This window comes from Exophiala mesophila, assembly GCF_000836275.1.
Source record: "Exophiala mesophila strain CBS 40295 unplaced genomic scaffold supercont1.3, whole genome shotgun sequence".
NCBI classification, from domain to species: Eukaryota; Fungi; Ascomycota; class Eurotiomycetes; order Chaetothyriales; family Herpotrichiellaceae; genus Exophiala; species Exophiala mesophila.
In genome coordinates, this window is record NW_015622506.1 from 4,319,035 (window position 1) to 4,335,368 (window position 16,334).

The 16,334-nt window shown below is 49.7% G+C and overlaps 7 protein-coding genes across 7 annotated transcripts; 4 read left to right on the forward strand and 3 right to left on the reverse strand.

Annotated features, from left to right (window-relative positions):
* The first annotated feature begins 1,066 nt into the window (after positions 1 to 1,066).
* On the forward strand, positions 1,067 to 3,797 carry PV10_05054 (uncharacterized protein). Its single transcript, XM_016369661.1, has one exon. It carries the CDS (start codon positions 1,646 to 1,648, stop codon positions 3,443 to 3,445), a length of 1,800 nt encoding a protein of 599 aa, XP_016225449.1. The 5' UTR covers positions 1,067 to 1,645; the 3' UTR covers positions 3,446 to 3,797.
* Positions 3,762 to 4,855, reverse strand: PV10_05055 (uncharacterized protein). The gene has a single exon (XM_016369662.1). It carries the CDS (start codon positions 4,719 to 4,721, stop codon positions 3,798 to 3,800), a length of 924 nt encoding a protein of 307 aa, XP_016225450.1. The 5' UTR covers positions 4,722 to 4,855; the 3' UTR covers positions 3,762 to 3,797.
* A 414-nt stretch (positions 4,856 to 5,269) lies between these two features.
* Positions 5,270 to 6,352, forward strand: PV10_05056 (uncharacterized protein; the record flags this gene model as incomplete). Its single annotated transcript, XM_016369663.1, has 1 exon — positions 5,270 to 6,352. One exon carries the CDS (start codon positions 5,270 to 5,272, stop codon positions 6,350 to 6,352), a length of 1,083 nt encoding a protein of 360 aa, XP_016225451.1.
* A 216-nt stretch (positions 6,353 to 6,568) lies between these two features.
* Positions 6,569 to 7,528, forward strand: PV10_05057 (uncharacterized protein; the record flags this gene model as incomplete). The annotated part of the gene is made up of 1 exon (XM_016369664.1): positions 6,569 to 7,528. One exon carries the CDS (start codon positions 6,569 to 6,571, stop codon positions 7,526 to 7,528), a length of 960 nt encoding a protein of 319 aa, XP_016225452.1.
* Positions 7,529 to 9,039: 1,511 nt separating this feature from the next.
* On the reverse strand, positions 9,040 to 10,608 carry PV10_05058 (uncharacterized protein). The gene is made up of 4 exons (XM_016369665.1): positions 10,373 to 10,608; positions 9,688 to 10,256; positions 9,477 to 9,594; positions 9,040 to 9,394 (listed from the first exon to the last, which is right to left on the reverse strand). The coding sequence occupies exons 1-4, from the start codon at positions 10,546 to 10,548 to the stop codon at positions 9,235 to 9,237; spliced, it is 1,023 nt and encodes a 340-aa protein (XP_016225453.1). The 5' UTR covers positions 10,549 to 10,608; the 3' UTR covers positions 9,040 to 9,234.
* Positions 10,609 to 10,822: 214 nt separating this feature from the next.
* Positions 10,823 to 14,859, reverse strand: PV10_05059 (uncharacterized protein). The gene is made up of 5 exons (XM_016369666.1): positions 12,988 to 14,859; positions 12,034 to 12,887; positions 11,840 to 11,983; positions 11,418 to 11,791; positions 10,823 to 11,359 (listed from the first exon to the last, which is right to left on the reverse strand). Exons 1-5 carry the CDS (start codon positions 14,849 to 14,851, stop codon positions 10,903 to 10,905), a joined length of 3,693 nt encoding a protein of 1,230 aa, XP_016225454.1. The 5' UTR covers positions 14,852 to 14,859; the 3' UTR covers positions 10,823 to 10,902.
* Positions 14,860 to 15,567: 708 nt separating this feature from the next.
* Positions 15,568 to 16,332, forward strand: PV10_05060 (uncharacterized protein; the record flags this gene model as incomplete). The annotated part of the gene is made up of 1 exon (XM_016369667.1): positions 15,568 to 16,332. Exon 1 carries the CDS (start codon positions 15,727 to 15,729, stop codon positions 16,330 to 16,332), a length of 606 nt encoding a protein of 201 aa, XP_016225455.1. The 5' UTR covers positions 15,568 to 15,726.
* Between the last annotated feature and the right edge of the window lie 2 nt (positions 16,333 to 16,334).

A 16,334-nucleotide genomic window follows, 5' to 3' on the forward strand; every position in this document is an offset into this window, starting at 1 on the left:
AGGTTTTGGCCTATGGAATCCCGTTATACATGTCCTTCTTTAGAAATGGTCGACTGAACACAGCTCGTAAGGTTCAACAGGGTGGCTCTCGTGGCGTGTCTCAGAATAGGTGCCAACCACGGCATCATCACAATGTAGGCCCCGTATGACGATGCACTTTTGGGGGCAGAATTGGTTCCAGTCCTGAATGCGAAATGCTGTCAGTGATTGAAAGCCTATAGGTAGAGAGAAAGTGCCGAGTGGTTCTCATCAAATCTCACGGTCTGTGCATCGAAAATCCTACGAGGCTGAGTTTATCACTACTGCCCGAAACACCATCGGAAATTGTGCCGCGTCAGAATTGCTCACCTGATGATCGACCGTGTGGCTGTTTACTCCTCGTTGCCATCAATCATGTTATCGAAAGGGAGAAATGTTCGTCGTTGTCCAAGTATATCAGATTACTTTGGTGAGATTCGTATTATTCTACAACCTCCAATCTCTATGGTTTTCTAGAGAACATATCATGGATAGTCTTCTAGTCATGGTGACATGAGCCTTCTCGGTGCATTCAATTGTTGGCTGTCTCTGACCTGAAATGCAGTACATATGGGTACTCGCACATGCTTGCGAGCTTTGATAAGCAGCGAACTGTAGACGAACAAACCCATGCCCGAATTGCAAGCCTTACTGATAATATAAAGAGCCTCCAGACTTCATCCAGGACATGGTAAAGTGCCTGAGTGGCCCTTCACAAACTTGAAATCGGGTAGAAATCATCAAATCTTGAGGCGTGGGCCACATCTCGCGTTTTCAATCGGTCAGAAGATATCGGCCAATGATATCGCCTTCGTGGAGCTGGAGCTCAAGATGACCCTCTTTTTCTACATGGAACCCGGCCATGGGAGTCTCCAGTGCAAGTCGCTGTTGGTCAACCTGACACCACCCCCTGCACTCCATTGCCGTAGCCTGTGACCCACACGGTAGACTTTGCATGAAGTGGACAGGCCTTTGGTTGGAAACCCGAGAGTCGATTCTCTCGCCCTTGACCAGGTCCCTGGTTTAGAGTCACACCCCTGCCATTCCTCCTGGGCCTTGCAAGCATTCAACTGGGTTTTGTTGGAAAAGTCAAGATTCCAAGGCCCTCGGGCTTCCCAAGTGCCCAGCAATATCACCTAAGGACGGGACACTTTGGATTGCGCTGGAACTTGTTGGTGCCATTGTATCTTTCACCATCTTGCAACCTATCTCCACCACCGCATCCTGCCTGAACCCGGCTTCAATACACAATACGTACCTCGTCTCTCGTTGACCAACCTCGTCCCTTGCAGCAAGGGCACCTCGATCGAAATCAGGGTACTACTACTACTCAGCATTATCGCAACCTCAGGGCAAAGTGCCAATCGTTCTTTTCATGTTGTTCCTGGATACCTCTTGCGACATCATCCATTTCTACGGTCACTCTATCTACCCATCGGTTCGAATATTGTTCGCCCTAGGGAACAACGATCGTTCCCAAATCAACGTTGAAAGGGGATGATCCTCTTTGGCCGTTGATTAACTATGAAGCACTGAACAAGTCAACGGTGCATCTACGCACAGCCATTCGTTTAAAAATACCACACTCGCTTGAACGCGACAGGGCCACCGAACTCCTGTCCGCGCCATGTATATTTACAGCATTCTCACTGCACTGATGGTGGTCAGTGCATCTGCTGACGACCTCAGTGCATTGAGATTGCCAAAGAGATACATGCGGAGAATGAATCCTTTGACCAATACCTCGATCCCCCTTCCCGTCAAGGAACCTCCATCGTCTATCCCTCCCCCAGACTCAATATCTGACACATCGTACTCAACATCTATCTTGCCCACGGTCATGACATTTGTCCAAGGACCAGAAAACACTCCTCCAACGAAATCGCCCAGCTCTGGATCAACACCACTGACATTCTCCTCTCTACCTCCATATCCCAATGTAACGACACAACAAGCGGCCTGTTTTGGAATTGCAACATACACGGAAAGCATTCCTCCCACTGTTTTTGTCACGGTAGATGAACCATTTGATGTCACTGTCACAGCCAACGCTTCAGTCTCACTCATGGTTCTCGAAACACTCGTCACACCTCCTCCAGCATGTGGCCATACAATCCTACCGGCTGTGTTCTCACCCAACTTTAAATCGTTCAACAGTCCCGCGCCAACATCAGTGGGGGAACAGCCTCGTCCAGGCGTAGCACCAGGACCAGAGAGTCCTCCTGGATCTCCCAAACCACGACCATCACCAGCACCAGCACCGGATCGACCTGCCGCCGAGTCAACGGAAATGTTCTTAGTTCCAACGGAAGAATCCGCAACAGAAAAGGTTTCTCAAACTGTTGTGTACTCCAGTGTTCCATACACCAGCACCGTTACCGTGACGCGAAAGACCCCCGTTCCCGTTACCGTTCCTCCCACTTCAGGCCCTGACGTCAACTTCGACCCTAATCAGCCAGGGCCTGCTGGTCGCCCTGGTCAAGGTGGTGGTGGAGAGGCCGGTGACAGTGGTGACGACGACAACGACCAACCTACCATCACCCCAGGTCCTACACGACCACCTCGTCCAGGACAGACTCCACCAGGAGGACCAACCTCACGTCGACTAGGCGACGTCGTCGCATCAATCATCCTGTCCGGGATCGGTGGGTCTTCTGACCCCAGCACAAGGCGAACCACTGTCGTCGGGGGAGTCCCCGTTGTGGTACTGCCATCGTCAGTCGTGATCGGCGGATCGAGAGTGGCCATCCCGCCTGAATCGACGACGTCGGTTGTCGTCAATGGTGTGACTTACGGTGTAGGACCGTCTGAGGTGGTGGCACCCTCTGCGACCATCACGCTAGCCTCGATTCACCCAGACCACGACCCCAGGGTTATCCGGCCACAGTCAAGCACGACGGTTGTGACTACAGGTCAATGGACATTGACCGTGGCATCCAGCGTGGCCGTCATCTCTGGGACCACATACCGCATTGGCCCAGGAGCACACGCAACTTCGGTCGACGTCGGTGGAAGCACCGTATCAATTGGGCCTGGAGGCATTGGGCTACCACAAGAGACAGGGGCCACAACGGGCCCCGGCGCCGGCCGCTATATGATCTATACCGTCGACGGCCACACATACTCAGTTGGCCGCTCAGAAGCCATCATCGGCAGCACCACATACCGCGTCGACTCAGGTGCTCCGCAGACGACGACCGTCATCGGTGGCCAGACTGTCTCGTTGGGTCCTGGTGGAGTCGGCCTTGCGTCCACCACGTTGGGCCCAACGGAGGTGCCCTCTTCGACATCCTCCGGCGCTGCTTCGACTCAGAGTTCATCAGACAATGCTGCTCCCCGCAGCGTCTCAAGAATACCATATTCAGAACTCTTGGGCTGGTATTTAACACCGCTGGTCTTTCTGACATGTTGGCTTGTTTTTGCTTGATAGACCCAGGAGGGCATGTGTAACGATTTGATTTGCGATTAGACGACTTTGTTTTATGGACCATCATGAGTGGGAGGACGGGAATACATGCATATATGTGCATTTACTTTGATTGGTCAGCCGCGTTTTGGTGTCACGGTTGTGCAGCATTCCTGGGTATAAAACGCAGCTTGGAAACTGTGTATCTGGCTTGGGGTTACGGATCTGTCGATATGAATGATCTGGAAATAGGTCTGATCGCGAGGGAAAGTGAAAATATAGGATGTATTAATTAATAAGAACTGATCAACGATGCAATCAAGGAACTCAGACATGAGAATTTGAAACTTAATCTTGATTGCGATATAGAGGATTATACGATTAGCGTGCCAACGAGTATGCCTGCAATGCTCAAGATGCTAGCCATCAAGAAATTGATCTGGTTATTGTCCAGAACGTCAAAGCCTGAATTGATGATGCGACTCTCGACATGATTGATTGTCTTTGCAGAAGGACTGGCAGGAGTTTTGGGCTTGACCAGCACCTTGACACCGCCATGACCTTCAACGATCTTTCCTGATCGTCGGTCAATCACGGATGCTTGTAGAACCGCACCAAGGAGTGAGTCAAGGAGAGTTCCTGCAGTGCCTAGCAAGGTAGTCGAGGCAAAGATAGTGAATCTGTTCTGTACCTCGTCGTGACACAGCCGCAGCAAGAGCACTGCTGTGGTAGCAATGGCAGCACTTCCACCTATTCCGGCAACCAGACCAGCAGCGGAAACTCCACCATTGGTTCCCGGTGGAACAGTACGCAGAGAGGTGATCAAGACAGGCTTGCTCTTGGACAGAATACCCAGCTCACTCGACAATGTGTCGGCAGCAACAGCAGCATAGTTGGCAATGATGCCAAAGAGCAGGAGATCTGCGGTATTTTTGTTTCCATGGCCAAAACATGAATATTCACCTTGACTTCCATAAATCCATAAATGCGTGAGGATCAAGATGGAAGCAGCACCGCTGTTGGCCAGGACCTGGACACTGGTACGAGGTCCCTCTCCTCCAGAACTCCCATCATTGGACAAGGTGAGCGTTGCCTTGACTTCATGTTTGACTTTTGTTGCGGTTGTTCCAAGCAGAAAGAAGACGATAAGGAGGGTGAAGGGGATGGCTGAGGGATGCAAAGCGTGTACGGTAGCGGTGAAGATGGCCGCGAGAATACCGGCGGGAGTAAGGGAGTTGCGAGTGTAGGCACGGATGACGAGGAGGATTGTCACTGGGATGGCGATGATGGCTTTCATGACCGCGGCGGGGGTTTGAGGATGGACGAGGGTCAAGTGGAGGAGAGGAGAGAGCAGTAGCCAGGGGAATATAACAGTTATAGTATTACTTGTCGTATAAATAGAGAGATGGCATTGCTGGAGTGAGATTATTGAGATTATTATTTATTATATTTGATTATGTGGGATTTGTAGTCAGAGACAATGAGGAAGGTACAGACATAGGCAGCCGTCTCAAAGAGGCAGGAGGCCCTTCAATCCCATTTTACCTGGGGAAGGTACCACCGTCACACACGCACCTGCCACGCCCGCTGGCTCCCGGTCGTTCCTTCCTTCTTCACCAAAGATCACGCTGGATGACGTCGTTGGATTCCCACCAATCATCTCCATTACATTTCTATCAAACTCTAGTCCTTCATCTTCATTGTGTCTTGACGACCGATAGAAGACTCACTCAACCGCCATCTCATCGGGAAACAGCCCGTGTGGCTATGGACACTCAAATGTGATTACGCTTCCTCATCATAGCCTCCCAACAATGGTCTTCAACACCCACATCCCTCCAGACAATGTTCAAATCATTCCTCGCTAAACCACCTGTCACTAGAGTGGGATGGAGGAGAACTCCATCATCCTCTTTGTTCCCTCAGAGGAGAGCTCTTCATCTAGCTCCACCGTTTCTCCTCGACGACTACCTACCTCGGTATCAACTGCTGAGCCCATCTGACGCTGCTAAGAAGAGGTCCGCCGCATATGCTCATCTACGCAAGTGCAACCTCTGTCCACGCCTTTGTAATGTCAATCGCTACGAGACCACTGGCCACTGTCTCATTGGTGCCGAAACCGTCAAAGTCTCGACAATTGCCCCTCATTTTGGTGAGGAACCTTGCCTGCAGGGTCACAACGGTTCTGGCTCCGTCTTTTTCAGCGGCTGCAACCTTCGCTGTGTCTTCTGTCAGAACCATGACATTGCTCACCAGAGTGCCGGCTTCGACTTGACCCCAGAAGACCTTGCTAACTGGATGATGAAGCTCCAGGAAGTTGGTGCCGTCCATAACATCAACTTTGTCACCCCCGAACACGTTGTACCTCAGGTCGCCTTGGCCATCCTAACCGCCAAAGACCTGGGCTTAAAGGTTCCCATTGTCTACAATACCAGTGCTTTTGATAGTCTGGATAGTCTCAAGTTGATGGACGGTCTCGTCGACATCTATCTCCCCGACTTTAAGGTTTGGAATAATGAAACAAGCAAACGACTTCTCAAGGCTGATGCCTACGCCGACGCCGCCAAAGAGAGTATTCAAGAAATGTATCGCCAAGTCGGTGATTTATGTTTTACTCCGGATGGCATCGCGAAGAAGGGCCTGCTTGTCAGACATTTGGTCATGCCCGGCAAGGAACAGGAAGGTGTCCAGATTATGAATTGGTTGGCTCAGTCTTTGGGTAAAGACGTCTTTGTCAATGTTATGGAACAGTATTTCCCCACCGCACATGTTGGGAAGGACAAGAGGGGCTCCAGTGAGGAGAAGCGATATTCAGAAATCAATCGACATGTCAATCCTGACGAAATAGGCGTAGTCCAAAAAGCCGCACGAGATGCCGGCCTTTGGAGGTTCGCCGAGGCAGCCAGACATGGTGGGTGGAATGTTTGAGCCGCCGTGGCCGCATCCCTCTTTGTCTTCCCACATTCCCAACCCGCTTGCGGCTGGGTTTCCCTCAATAGCTGGTACCATCCAGCCTTCTCTTTGGTCAAAGATGCTCGCCTGTGGTCTCCCTCACAGTGGGAGGCTCCCTCACGCCGTGACTTTCTTTCTTGTCTCTAAGGGTGCAAGACGCAGCCTGGTCCAGCTCGCAGCGAATCTACAATTATGTCGCAATCTTTATACGGTAGTCTGCTGGATCACACCGTGTGCATGTCTGGGTGCTCTCGCCTTCAACAAGAACAACTCTATCTTCGACAAGCTCTTGTCGACGAAGAACGTCAAGCGGAAAGATTTAATGTACTGGTATGGAAATTCGAGCGCCAGTTGTCGGTGGAAGCGTCCAACGATCGTATGAAAACGCTACGAAGGCAGCTCAGGAACCTCAACGTGAGAAAAGCTCAATCGGAGAAAATAATCTCATCCCTCTTGGAAAAGATGAACCTCGTCATGGAACAGCTGGAGGGGCTCCACAGCCCTACCTGGGGCAAAGCGTACTCAGAGTATACTTTGAACACACCGTCGAGCGGTATGACCACAGCAACCACAATTCCTCACTGGTCGGTAAACCCTTCACCTCTCCTAGTCGGAACACCACATTTCTGGAAACTGCCCACCACAGCAACCGCCCTGCCATCGTCTATCGTCCCGAGCTTCGTCTCTCCTGACCGATTGCAATGCATTGACGAGCAACTTCCGGCCACATCTATTATCCAAGCTATATCCTCTATAAAGAATTCAGATTTGCTATGGCAGGACTATCCATTTCCACATTACGTAGCAAACCACCCGAGGATGGATACAGACATGGTTAGCCCGACAGATACGCTGTCTCCTTGCACTTTGGGTCCACTAACGCCAATATCAACCGAGATGTTTTCCATGGATTCAATTCCTGGAACGCAAGTGTTTGATCTTGTCAATGGCATGAGGGCGATAGGTTTTGATCAAGAGCGAGAGCATTTGCCGTCCGATGACTTCTTCCCCAGCCAAGAACCGCAGCTCCAGCCCATCAAGAGTCAATATACAGTCACACGACAATTGAATTTGCTTAGTGGGCAGAGTGCGGCAATCAGGCTGGAGAGGGCAGCAAGGGCGATTGATATGAATAGCCGTCGTTCGATCTAATGATTGAGAACTTTCATCTGATAGCTGCAGACCTCAAGTCGCTTTATTAGGCCTCCATCTGAGCTGTGAGTAGGGACGTAATCGACTATATGCCCGTGAAAGCATCAGCAAGAATGCCTTTCGCAATGACAGTGACAGTGACAGTGACAGCGATGAAGAAACGGAGTCGTGGCAAAATAGTTCGCATATTGGTGCCATTCCATCCAAATCTGGTAACAAGAGGAGCTAAACTGCGAGGTTGACTTCTCCCAGAACCAATCGATTTTGACATTCTCGGATAGACCCGATCTTAGACAACCTCCAAGAGGGACCTCGCATCTCATGCGCTGGGGCCCTGGAGGTATCGACTTCTGAACCGTGACCAAATATTTCGCACTCTTGCTAGATCTACTGGACTCGGTATAACCTACTTGTTCTCGTTCCGCTGATGTACTCGGCCAGTCGACTTTTGATCCCTTAATCGTGCATCATACCGAGGTAAGTACTAGGTAGCCCTTGGAAAAGATTTTGTCTTACATATTGCGACCTCCACAAATGGGTCAAGCCCCGTTATTTCCATGAGCCATAGGTAAAAGAGACATGGGGAAATACTTGCTCTGGTCGGTCTGTCGCCTGATGATGTGTCATGTCGGGTCTCCCCCTCTTGAGCCACAAAAGCTGTTCACTTGGTCGAGTATAAAAAGGCGTGGACAGGACATCTGCCTCTGTGTCCCTTTGCCTCTTCTCTCATCAGACCTTTTTGATCATCAATTCATCCATATTAATTTGAAAGTGTTAGAGTCGACTTCTTCCATCCAACAAGTTCCTTTAATTCAACACTCTTCTGACAAAACATGACATCCGACACCATTACCATTTCGGCCTCTCGAGCCGCACAGGTGGAATCCGTCATTCGCAAATTCGTAGCCAGCTTCCAAAAACCGATTGATTCCATGGAGGAATTCACATCCATCTTCCACCCAGATATTGAATGGTATGACCATGCGTTCTTGATTCGCAGGGTCGGTCACACGGCCATCGCTGGTCTCCACAAGGGCTTCACATGGTGCAACAATCCTTTCGAAGTCAAATTCAAGGTACGAGCAGACCCATCCTGTTGCTCTTTCTCCCTCTCTCGAATGTTTTCTAGACTCTCTGACATGTTTTCCTTGCTGGTGTTTTTAGTCAATCACCCCGACTGCCACAGGAGGAATCCTCGAACAAGTGTGGATTGGGAATTTGTCAAGAGATCTCGTTCGTCCTAACGGCGACGTCGCCATCAAGGCCACGGGAAAGGACTACAAGTGTCATGTCTGTATGCCAATCCAAGTTGACGAACAGGGGCTCATCACTCGGATCGATGAGTATTATAACAAGCATTGGGATGATGGTATTCCAGAGGAGGAGTACCTGATCATGAAAGGTCCTAGCATGAAGTCCAATGTCTGAGTGAGATTAGAACAGCGTTTAGCAATTTAGGTCTGTTCATAGTACCCATTTCATCGTCGTCATCCAGTTCTTGTCGACTTGTTCCGACTTGTCATCTGGGACGTTAGACCATAAATGTCATGGCTACTAGTCATTACCTACTAACCTATTTCATATCTACCTCATAAGTATCTCGCACCATCCACATCTTCCCTAACATACCTACTTCTCTTCCGTGCGTGCACATCTCAAGACACCATTAACCCGCATCAAAGATACATCTCTACTTAAGCCAGAGGTCACGCCTTCTCAAACGCCATGACAGCATAACGGAAAGCCCCATTAGCGTATCCGCGACGCATGGCCCTAAAAGCCTGAAGGAAAGCAAGACCGTCTCGGCCTTGACTTATAGCAAATTCCCATAGAGATGGAGACGACACGAGTTGCCATGAGATATCCCTGTCAAAGGAAGAAGGTTGTTGTAAGTACATGACGAAAACAAGCAAGGAGGAGCACATCGCCAGATGATCGATTCACGTACCATGTCCTTGCGACATCTTTGCTGATATCCTTCGGGGGGTGAAGGACCTTGAGCCCCGCGGTTCCGGCCATAGATACATATTGGGAGGAGGTGTTAAGTGGAGGGAGAAGCATGCCGTCTTTTTTCATAGAGTAATCGCCAAACAATGTCAGTCCAGGAAATCTAGCCATGACACACGGTGATAGGTAGAGAGAACCTGTCTTGCACTCACCTTCAATCAATTTAATATCATCATCTCCACCAACAACACCCTTCAACTCGTCTTCCTCCGCCTTGAACCAATCAGCAATGACGAGTTTTCCTCCTGATTTCAATACTCGGCTGGCGTTGCGGAAGAATAACGCCTTATCCGGGAAATGGCTGAGAGCTTCGGAAATCCACACGGCGTCGAAGCTAGAAGCAGAGAAATGCGCTTCCATTGTCTCGGCGTCGAGTTCCATGTACTTGACGCGACCGCCGAGTGTGCCTAGTGGGTGGAAGGATGCAGTATCGGTTTGGTCGGCATTGGCGTTGGCAGCAGTGCCATCGCTATTTGCCTCGTCGAGGGTAATACGATTGGCGATAGCGACTTGTCGACCACTAATGGTGATACCGGTGACGGTGCAGCCGAGATCTTTGGCCAGGTGGCGGGTCGTACCTCCAATGCCACAACCGACATCGAGAACGGTGCTGTTGGGCGAAAGTTGGGAAATTGATAACAGTAGATTAATCAGATTCACTTGTCCGGTTTCTTTGGTGTCATTTTCGGATTGGAAGTATGCATGGTGGATATGTTGGCCCCTGTGGGTGGATGGTCAGCACACCGACTTGTAGTTAGCCTGATGGTCGATGAAGAGAAGAAGAGAAGTATGTGATAATGATAGGAAGAAGTGTAGAGATGCACAACTCTTACTCACCATAGAGAGTAGTAATAGTCGCTGGCTAGCTCGTAGTGATGTCGAATGCGCTCTTTCAACGCTGTAAACGACGAGTGAGCTTCGTATGCTGGTACTTCATACGTATCTCCAGCGTGTTCCTGGCTGTCAGTTGTGGGCGTGGCGACAGGTGCTGTGCCTGTAGAAGGGTCTCCCATCTTTCAATTATGATCTGTTGAGATGCTGAGGTGGTTGGGATTGCGGGGATCGTGAATATTCAGTGGGACGACAGACGAGCAAGCATTATGGAGTTAGTCTTGACTTCTTGAGTTCGATAGTTTGCTTGGAAATACTTCCGATTCGACGGATGGACGACCACCCAAGGATGTCGATTATCTAAACTTAGAATCAACTTATGCTTATGAAATGGAATCTGTAGGGTCTCTGTAATATATCATTAGCATAAAGAAGAGGTATTGTTTATATCGTAACGTAACATCCGAATGACACCCTATCGCTAAAGGATACAACCAACCGAAACGGTTCATACGTCGTCAATCCCATATGCCTAATCATGCATTTCCATATTGCCTCATCCAAGTATCTGAAAATGGAATATCCGGGGGAAATTTCAAGTCAGATTCATGGTCTGCGTGACTTCTAGACTGTGATTTCTCAATCTCACGCAGACAGACGGCCGCCGCGACATAGCAAAAACTGATTAGTTTCTCACCTCTTCCCCGGCCGTCTTGCGAGTCGTCAAGACTCTTGACGCTGATAAGGAAGCATGCGATACTCCGCTCTAGGCTATCTTCGCTTTCCTCATACCCGTCTTTGATGATGCGGTTGACAATGTACGTCATGGCGGTATTCACTTGATCTCTTAGGCTGAGCGACAGGTCATGTTGTCTCTTGGTTTGGGCTCCATCTCTGCCCAGAATATTCCCAATGAAGACCTCTCGCTCACTCAGAGGCTTGGTTCGACTGGGACTAAATTCCCAGCACAAGTTCTGAATCATCTCTTCGTACCTGTGAACCAAGAATGTCAGTATCCCAGTTTTCCCAGAAAAGTCCTGCAAATGCCTACTCGTCCTGAATGCCATACGCTCTCGTTACGTGCGAAGTCAAGTCAATATGACTGCAGAACTTGACCACATAATTCCGGATTGCCTGAATGACAGTGTCTCTGCTCTTGATGAGCGGGAGTTTCGGTTGTTGGATAGATTGTAACACATCGCGTTCGTCAATCCTACGGAATAGCTTCCCAAGGATCTGCGTGCTCTCGTAGAACTGGTATTGAGGTCCGTCATCTTCTTCCTCCTCGTCATCAAGAGGATTCGGGTCATTTCGAGGAATGTCACTGAATGAAACCGGCTTATCCTTGTGGATCACAGTATGAGGCCCGAAAGCCATGAAATCTGGTCGATAAGGCGGGATTTTCGGCATTCGACTTAGATCAACCTGGATATAACTCAGAACGTGTTCAACTTGGACCGTCACAAAGCCTACCGGAATTCCACTTTTGGAAAAGTCAACTGCGACAGACGCCATTTCAGCTAGCGTAAGGCAGTCGCCATGTAGAGTGCCTTCAGGACACTGATCAGCCCGGATCTTATGGTTGTTGGAGATTCGGCCAAGTTGGTCCGTTGCCATCTGAAAGGCTAGACATTAGACATGGTCAGACATCGGCTTAGGCAACTTACAAAAGTGACAAAGAAATCAGTCATATCGGCACGGTCAACGGGCCGACCGAGGTCAACGGGCTTTGCTCGCGGATAATCGGCGGGAATATAGCTTCTTCTGGGTCTTGCTTGGGGGTCGAATAGAATTTGGTAGAGATCACCATCCAAATCTCCGCCACTGAGCATGCTTGGTAAGTCCCTTGGGCCCTTTTGGCTAAAGCATATGCAATTTCGAAGAGACAGAAGCGGCGAGTCGTGGGGCACGTTGACGCCCCTGACAATTTGAACGTCACCCGGATGCAAGGCCGGAGACCGAGTGACGAGTAGGTTGGAACCTACAATGATGGAAGGGCCACTTTTGTCGTCCACAATGCAGAAAATTTCACCTTCGTTCAAGTAACCTGTCTCATCCATGATCCCGAGTAGTGTGTACCCGAGCTCTATGGGTATCCTAGCTTTGTATTTGAGTGCTCGAAGCTCAATTAAAACGGCAATTTCCACAATATCTCGAAGGAAAGGATCGTCTCTGAAATCGACGTCCATTCTGTCAAGCTTTTGGATAAACCATGGAAGGTTGATGCGCTCGCCGATCGCGTGTTTCTTCAGGAATTTGGAAGCCATTTTCGAATCTGCTGTCGTTTTACGGAGCCTTTCGATTTCTTTGGTCTGGTTGTCAAGGAAAAAATCATCCGCAACACCCATGTCTTCAAGGATCTTGATGCTCTGATGGTTGAGATAATATGGGAGAGCCCGATAGGAGCCAGTGCAAAGCTCAATGTCAGTAGATGTTGAGCCTGGAAATTTCATCATCGAGGGGCGTAGATTTAGCACGTCTCCCTTGAGACGGGTGTCGAGGGAAATCATGCCCTTGGCACCTAGGTCACTGTTAGTCGAGACCCGACACAGAAGCCTTTAGCGCATCTTTGAAAAATCGCGTGTACTCAGGTGGCTCGTCTTGTAGAAAAATGGACTCACCTCCATAGCGGATCTGGAACAATGTTGGCCTCGTCTTGTGGACGGGTAGATGATTCCAGATCAACTTCATGACTGAGGGCGACATGGTACCGACTCCGTCGCTAAACACTCTTCCATTTCGTGCGACGTCTGGGATTTCTTTGCAGACACCGGCTTCAAGGGTAACGGCCGTTGGCGTCTCTGAAAAGGCCTGACCGATCCTTGCTGCACACTTGGCGGGACACCTAATATTGGAAAAGTCGCCCAAGCCTTTGATAAGCTCCCGGTCGAACAAGAGACGGCCATCGTGAACAAAGGGTGCCATGAACCAACACGACTGAGCGCGAAGGGACGAATGGGAAAATCCCAGAAACGAAAAATGTTGCCCGGCGAGGGTGAAGCCCTCGTTGAGGATCTTTTTGAACCTGTCGTTGTAAATGACTTGGTTGGATGCTCTAGCATTGAATCGAAGGGGCTCTGAGTCTTCATCCGAGAACTGGACTCGGAGGAAGTTGTTATGGTGCTGAGAGTATTTTCGGAGAACACGATTATTATTCTCTGGTGTCGGTCCCGCTAGAATCATACCAGCTGGTGTGATGGTCACTCGGTGGACATTGACCAAGGATTCCGAGTCAATGAATTCATCCTCTGAGGCTTCTCCTGCCTTTATCTGAAATTCCTTTTCAAGGAGGAGGGCTTTCAATTTCGGAGGGTTCCAGTAGCTTGCATCATCCTCGAGACATCTCCAGGATAAATTTTGGAATAATCGACGGACCACAGTACTGCAGATGGCCTGACCAGAACGACGGGCCAGTGCTCTGATCTCTGGCAAAATAGCTGAGACCGTCTTTGGCGGTAAGCAACCCTCTTGAGCTAGTCTGATTACCTGGAATTTGATGGGAAAAGGAAGTGGAGGAGACTCCATGGATTTGAAGAGGCGGGACAATTGGGTTTGGAATGGAACGGGGGATTGTATAATCTGAACTCGTTGCCAAATGATAGGTGGGAGGGCTCTGATAGATGTCACATTTTGGAGGCCAGAAGACACATGGTCGTCTGCGAATCTGAATATGTATACGAGGCAGCTTCCCGAGATTGTGGCATGATTTCCATCAAGACATGGGATCCGCATCAAGTCTGGACCGGTACCCTGTTTGTGGAGGTTCAGACCAGACATGAACTCGTTCAACTGCAACTGGCGATTGGCGGTTGCGGTATTGTAGAAAAACCTTGGAGGCTCCTTTCCCGTTAGAATCAAGTCGCTATTTTTGTATTTGGAGAATACTATCTCGTGCAGTATGTTCGCTGAAAATTCAATGACTAGTCTATTCTGCAGTTTGACGGCGATGCCTTTTGAGGTGAATTTGAGAGTTCCAGTTTGAGACCAAGATTGGTAGTACACATATGTAGGACTGACATTGACCAGATCCCATAACCCGCATGAAAACATGCTCACGGAGAGGCCTGATGGCTTTTTAAGTCCCTGCTGTTGAGCAGACTGTTCTTGGACAATGGGTTTCTCAGCTGGCGTTGAACTGAGAGCCTTTGCTTTTCGGGCTTTGGACTCAAGCTTGAGACTCCTCAATGCGAAAGGGTCCGGCTGTCGATTGCTTTTGGTACACGAGAGGGCGGTTCCTTTGAACAAGAGTTGAATACGACCATATGGCAGTTGAGGACGGCCAATGCTGGTTGAAACTGACCCATGTTTATCGAGAAAAGCCTGTCCGTCGGAGGGGTGTAAAAAGGTCAGAGAAGCGAAGTTCTTGCCTTTGACCTTATGGACGCGCCAATCGTGGATATTGAGGGTGAGGAGACTAGGGCGCAGTCCACTAGACAACTGATTTGACGTGGTTCGCTCAGGCACGCCGCGTATGAAGACGTCCATCTTGTGAGTCAATGCTAGACAGGGACGGCTGACCCGATGGCGGCTAAGGGGGATGACAACAATAAGATAGTTTTGTTCAGCTTGAAGAAAGGTGTACAGGAACTCAACGAGATCACCAGCCAATGATTGACAGTATCAGAGTCAGGACTTTTGTCGAATAGCCTGACGAAGGAGGGGACACCCGGAACGATGCACAACGGGGTTCAGGACCGAAATACCTTTATGTTCAGTTAGCAAGTCAAGAGGATGCATGTTGGTTGCCGACAAGCCCGTGCAGAAGATGATATGTGGTTGAGATGAGAAGTCGATTTAAGGTGTAGGGTGGGAGTTGAGTCTCGAGGAAGGTACAGCACAGACCAAAGGAGTGCACCTTCCCACCTTCCCCGTCTTTCGTACAGAGGAAAGAGCAACCGTAAATGTAGCCAAAATGCCAACCCAAGGAAGGAACCCTCGGACACACCTTCCTCACCATTTCCACCAGCCAATCACCTTTACGACACTATAATCTCCCCAACGTCTCGCCAATTTGCATGCTGACTCCATGTCAACTCATGGCACTGCCTTAGGGTTACAACTACTATTAACATTGGCAAAAAGTCTCTTTCATGTCGATTCTGCTACTAACGTGGAATTCTCTGGTTGTTCAGCCTAATCGTCCTGACCACACTAAGCTCGCGTCATTGTAAAGTGACAGACACCCTGGGACGCATGTCACCGCTAGACCAACCAGATCAGAATCAAATCCATCAATCATCGGTCCACACCGCCCACGCCCTGGTCTTACTCCACGTGGTCAGACATCACTCCATCACCAGTCTTCCAGGTCCCAGAAACACCGTCTTCAGTTGACACATTGAAGCCCCCCTCCGAGAACAATGGCAGGCCAGTCAACCCCTGGATCCACAGCCTCGTCGTCATCCCAGTCAAACCAGTCAACTGCCCTGCAACAACACGTTCTCTTCTGGGATCAGGACAACGATGGCATCATCTGGCCTCTCGACGTCTACCGAGGGTTTCGTGCCCTGGGGTTTAGCATCATTTTCAGCCTTGGCGGTCTTCTCATCCCCTTACTGTTCTCCTATCGCACCAGACTCGTCCATTCATATATCCCCGACCCATTCTTTCGTCTTTACGTGTCAGGCATTCACAATGCGAAACATACTTCTGACACGGGCATTTTCGACGTTGATGGCCATTTCGTATCTGCTCGCTTCGACGCCATGTTCGACCAGTTTGACCACACCAATTCAGGTGGCTTGAGCGCCGGAGAGTTGTGGGCTCTGTTGAAGTACCACCGAAGCGCCTGGGATCCGGCTGGGTCGAGTTTTGCCTTTATGGAGATGTGGACGACGTGGCTGCTTATTCAGAGAGACGGCAGGGTGTCAAGGGAGGACCTTAAAGGTTGCTATGACGGCTCTTTATTCTGGAAAATTGCCGACTTGGAGACTGCTCAACGGAATGATGCCAAAATCAAGGGCTGATC

Coding starts and splice junctions, on each gene's coding strand:
- PV10_05059 (XM_016369666.1), bottom strand. CDS start 14,851: ATGGACGTCTTCATACGCGGCGTGCCTGAGCGAACCACGTCAAATCAG. Junction 12,888..12,987: donor GTTCCAGATCCGCTATGGAG/GTGAGTCCATTT, acceptor ACAGTGACCTAG/GTGCCAAGGGCATGATTTCC. Junction 11,984..12,033: donor CTGATTTCTTTGTCACTTTT/GTAAGTTGCCTA, acceptor CTAGCCTTTCAG/ATGGCAACGGACCAACTTGG.
- PV10_05058 (XM_016369665.1), bottom strand. CDS start 10,548: ATGGGAGACCCTTCTACAGGCACAGCACCTGTCGCCACGCCCACAACT. Junction 10,257..10,372: donor GACTATTACTACTCTCTATG/GTGAGTAAGAGT, acceptor ATCCACCCACAG/GGGCCAACATATCCACCATG. Junction 9,595..9,687: donor TGATATTAAATTGATTGAAG/GTGAGTGCAAGA, acceptor CTATGAAAAAAG/ACGGCATGCTTCTCCCTCCA.
- PV10_05055 (XM_016369662.1), bottom strand. CDS start 4,721: ATGAAAGCCATCATCGCCATCCCAGTGACAATCCTCCTCGTCATCCGT.
- PV10_05054 (XM_016369661.1), top strand. CDS start 1,646: ATGTATATTTACAGCATTCTCACTGCACTGATGGTGGTCAGTGCATCT.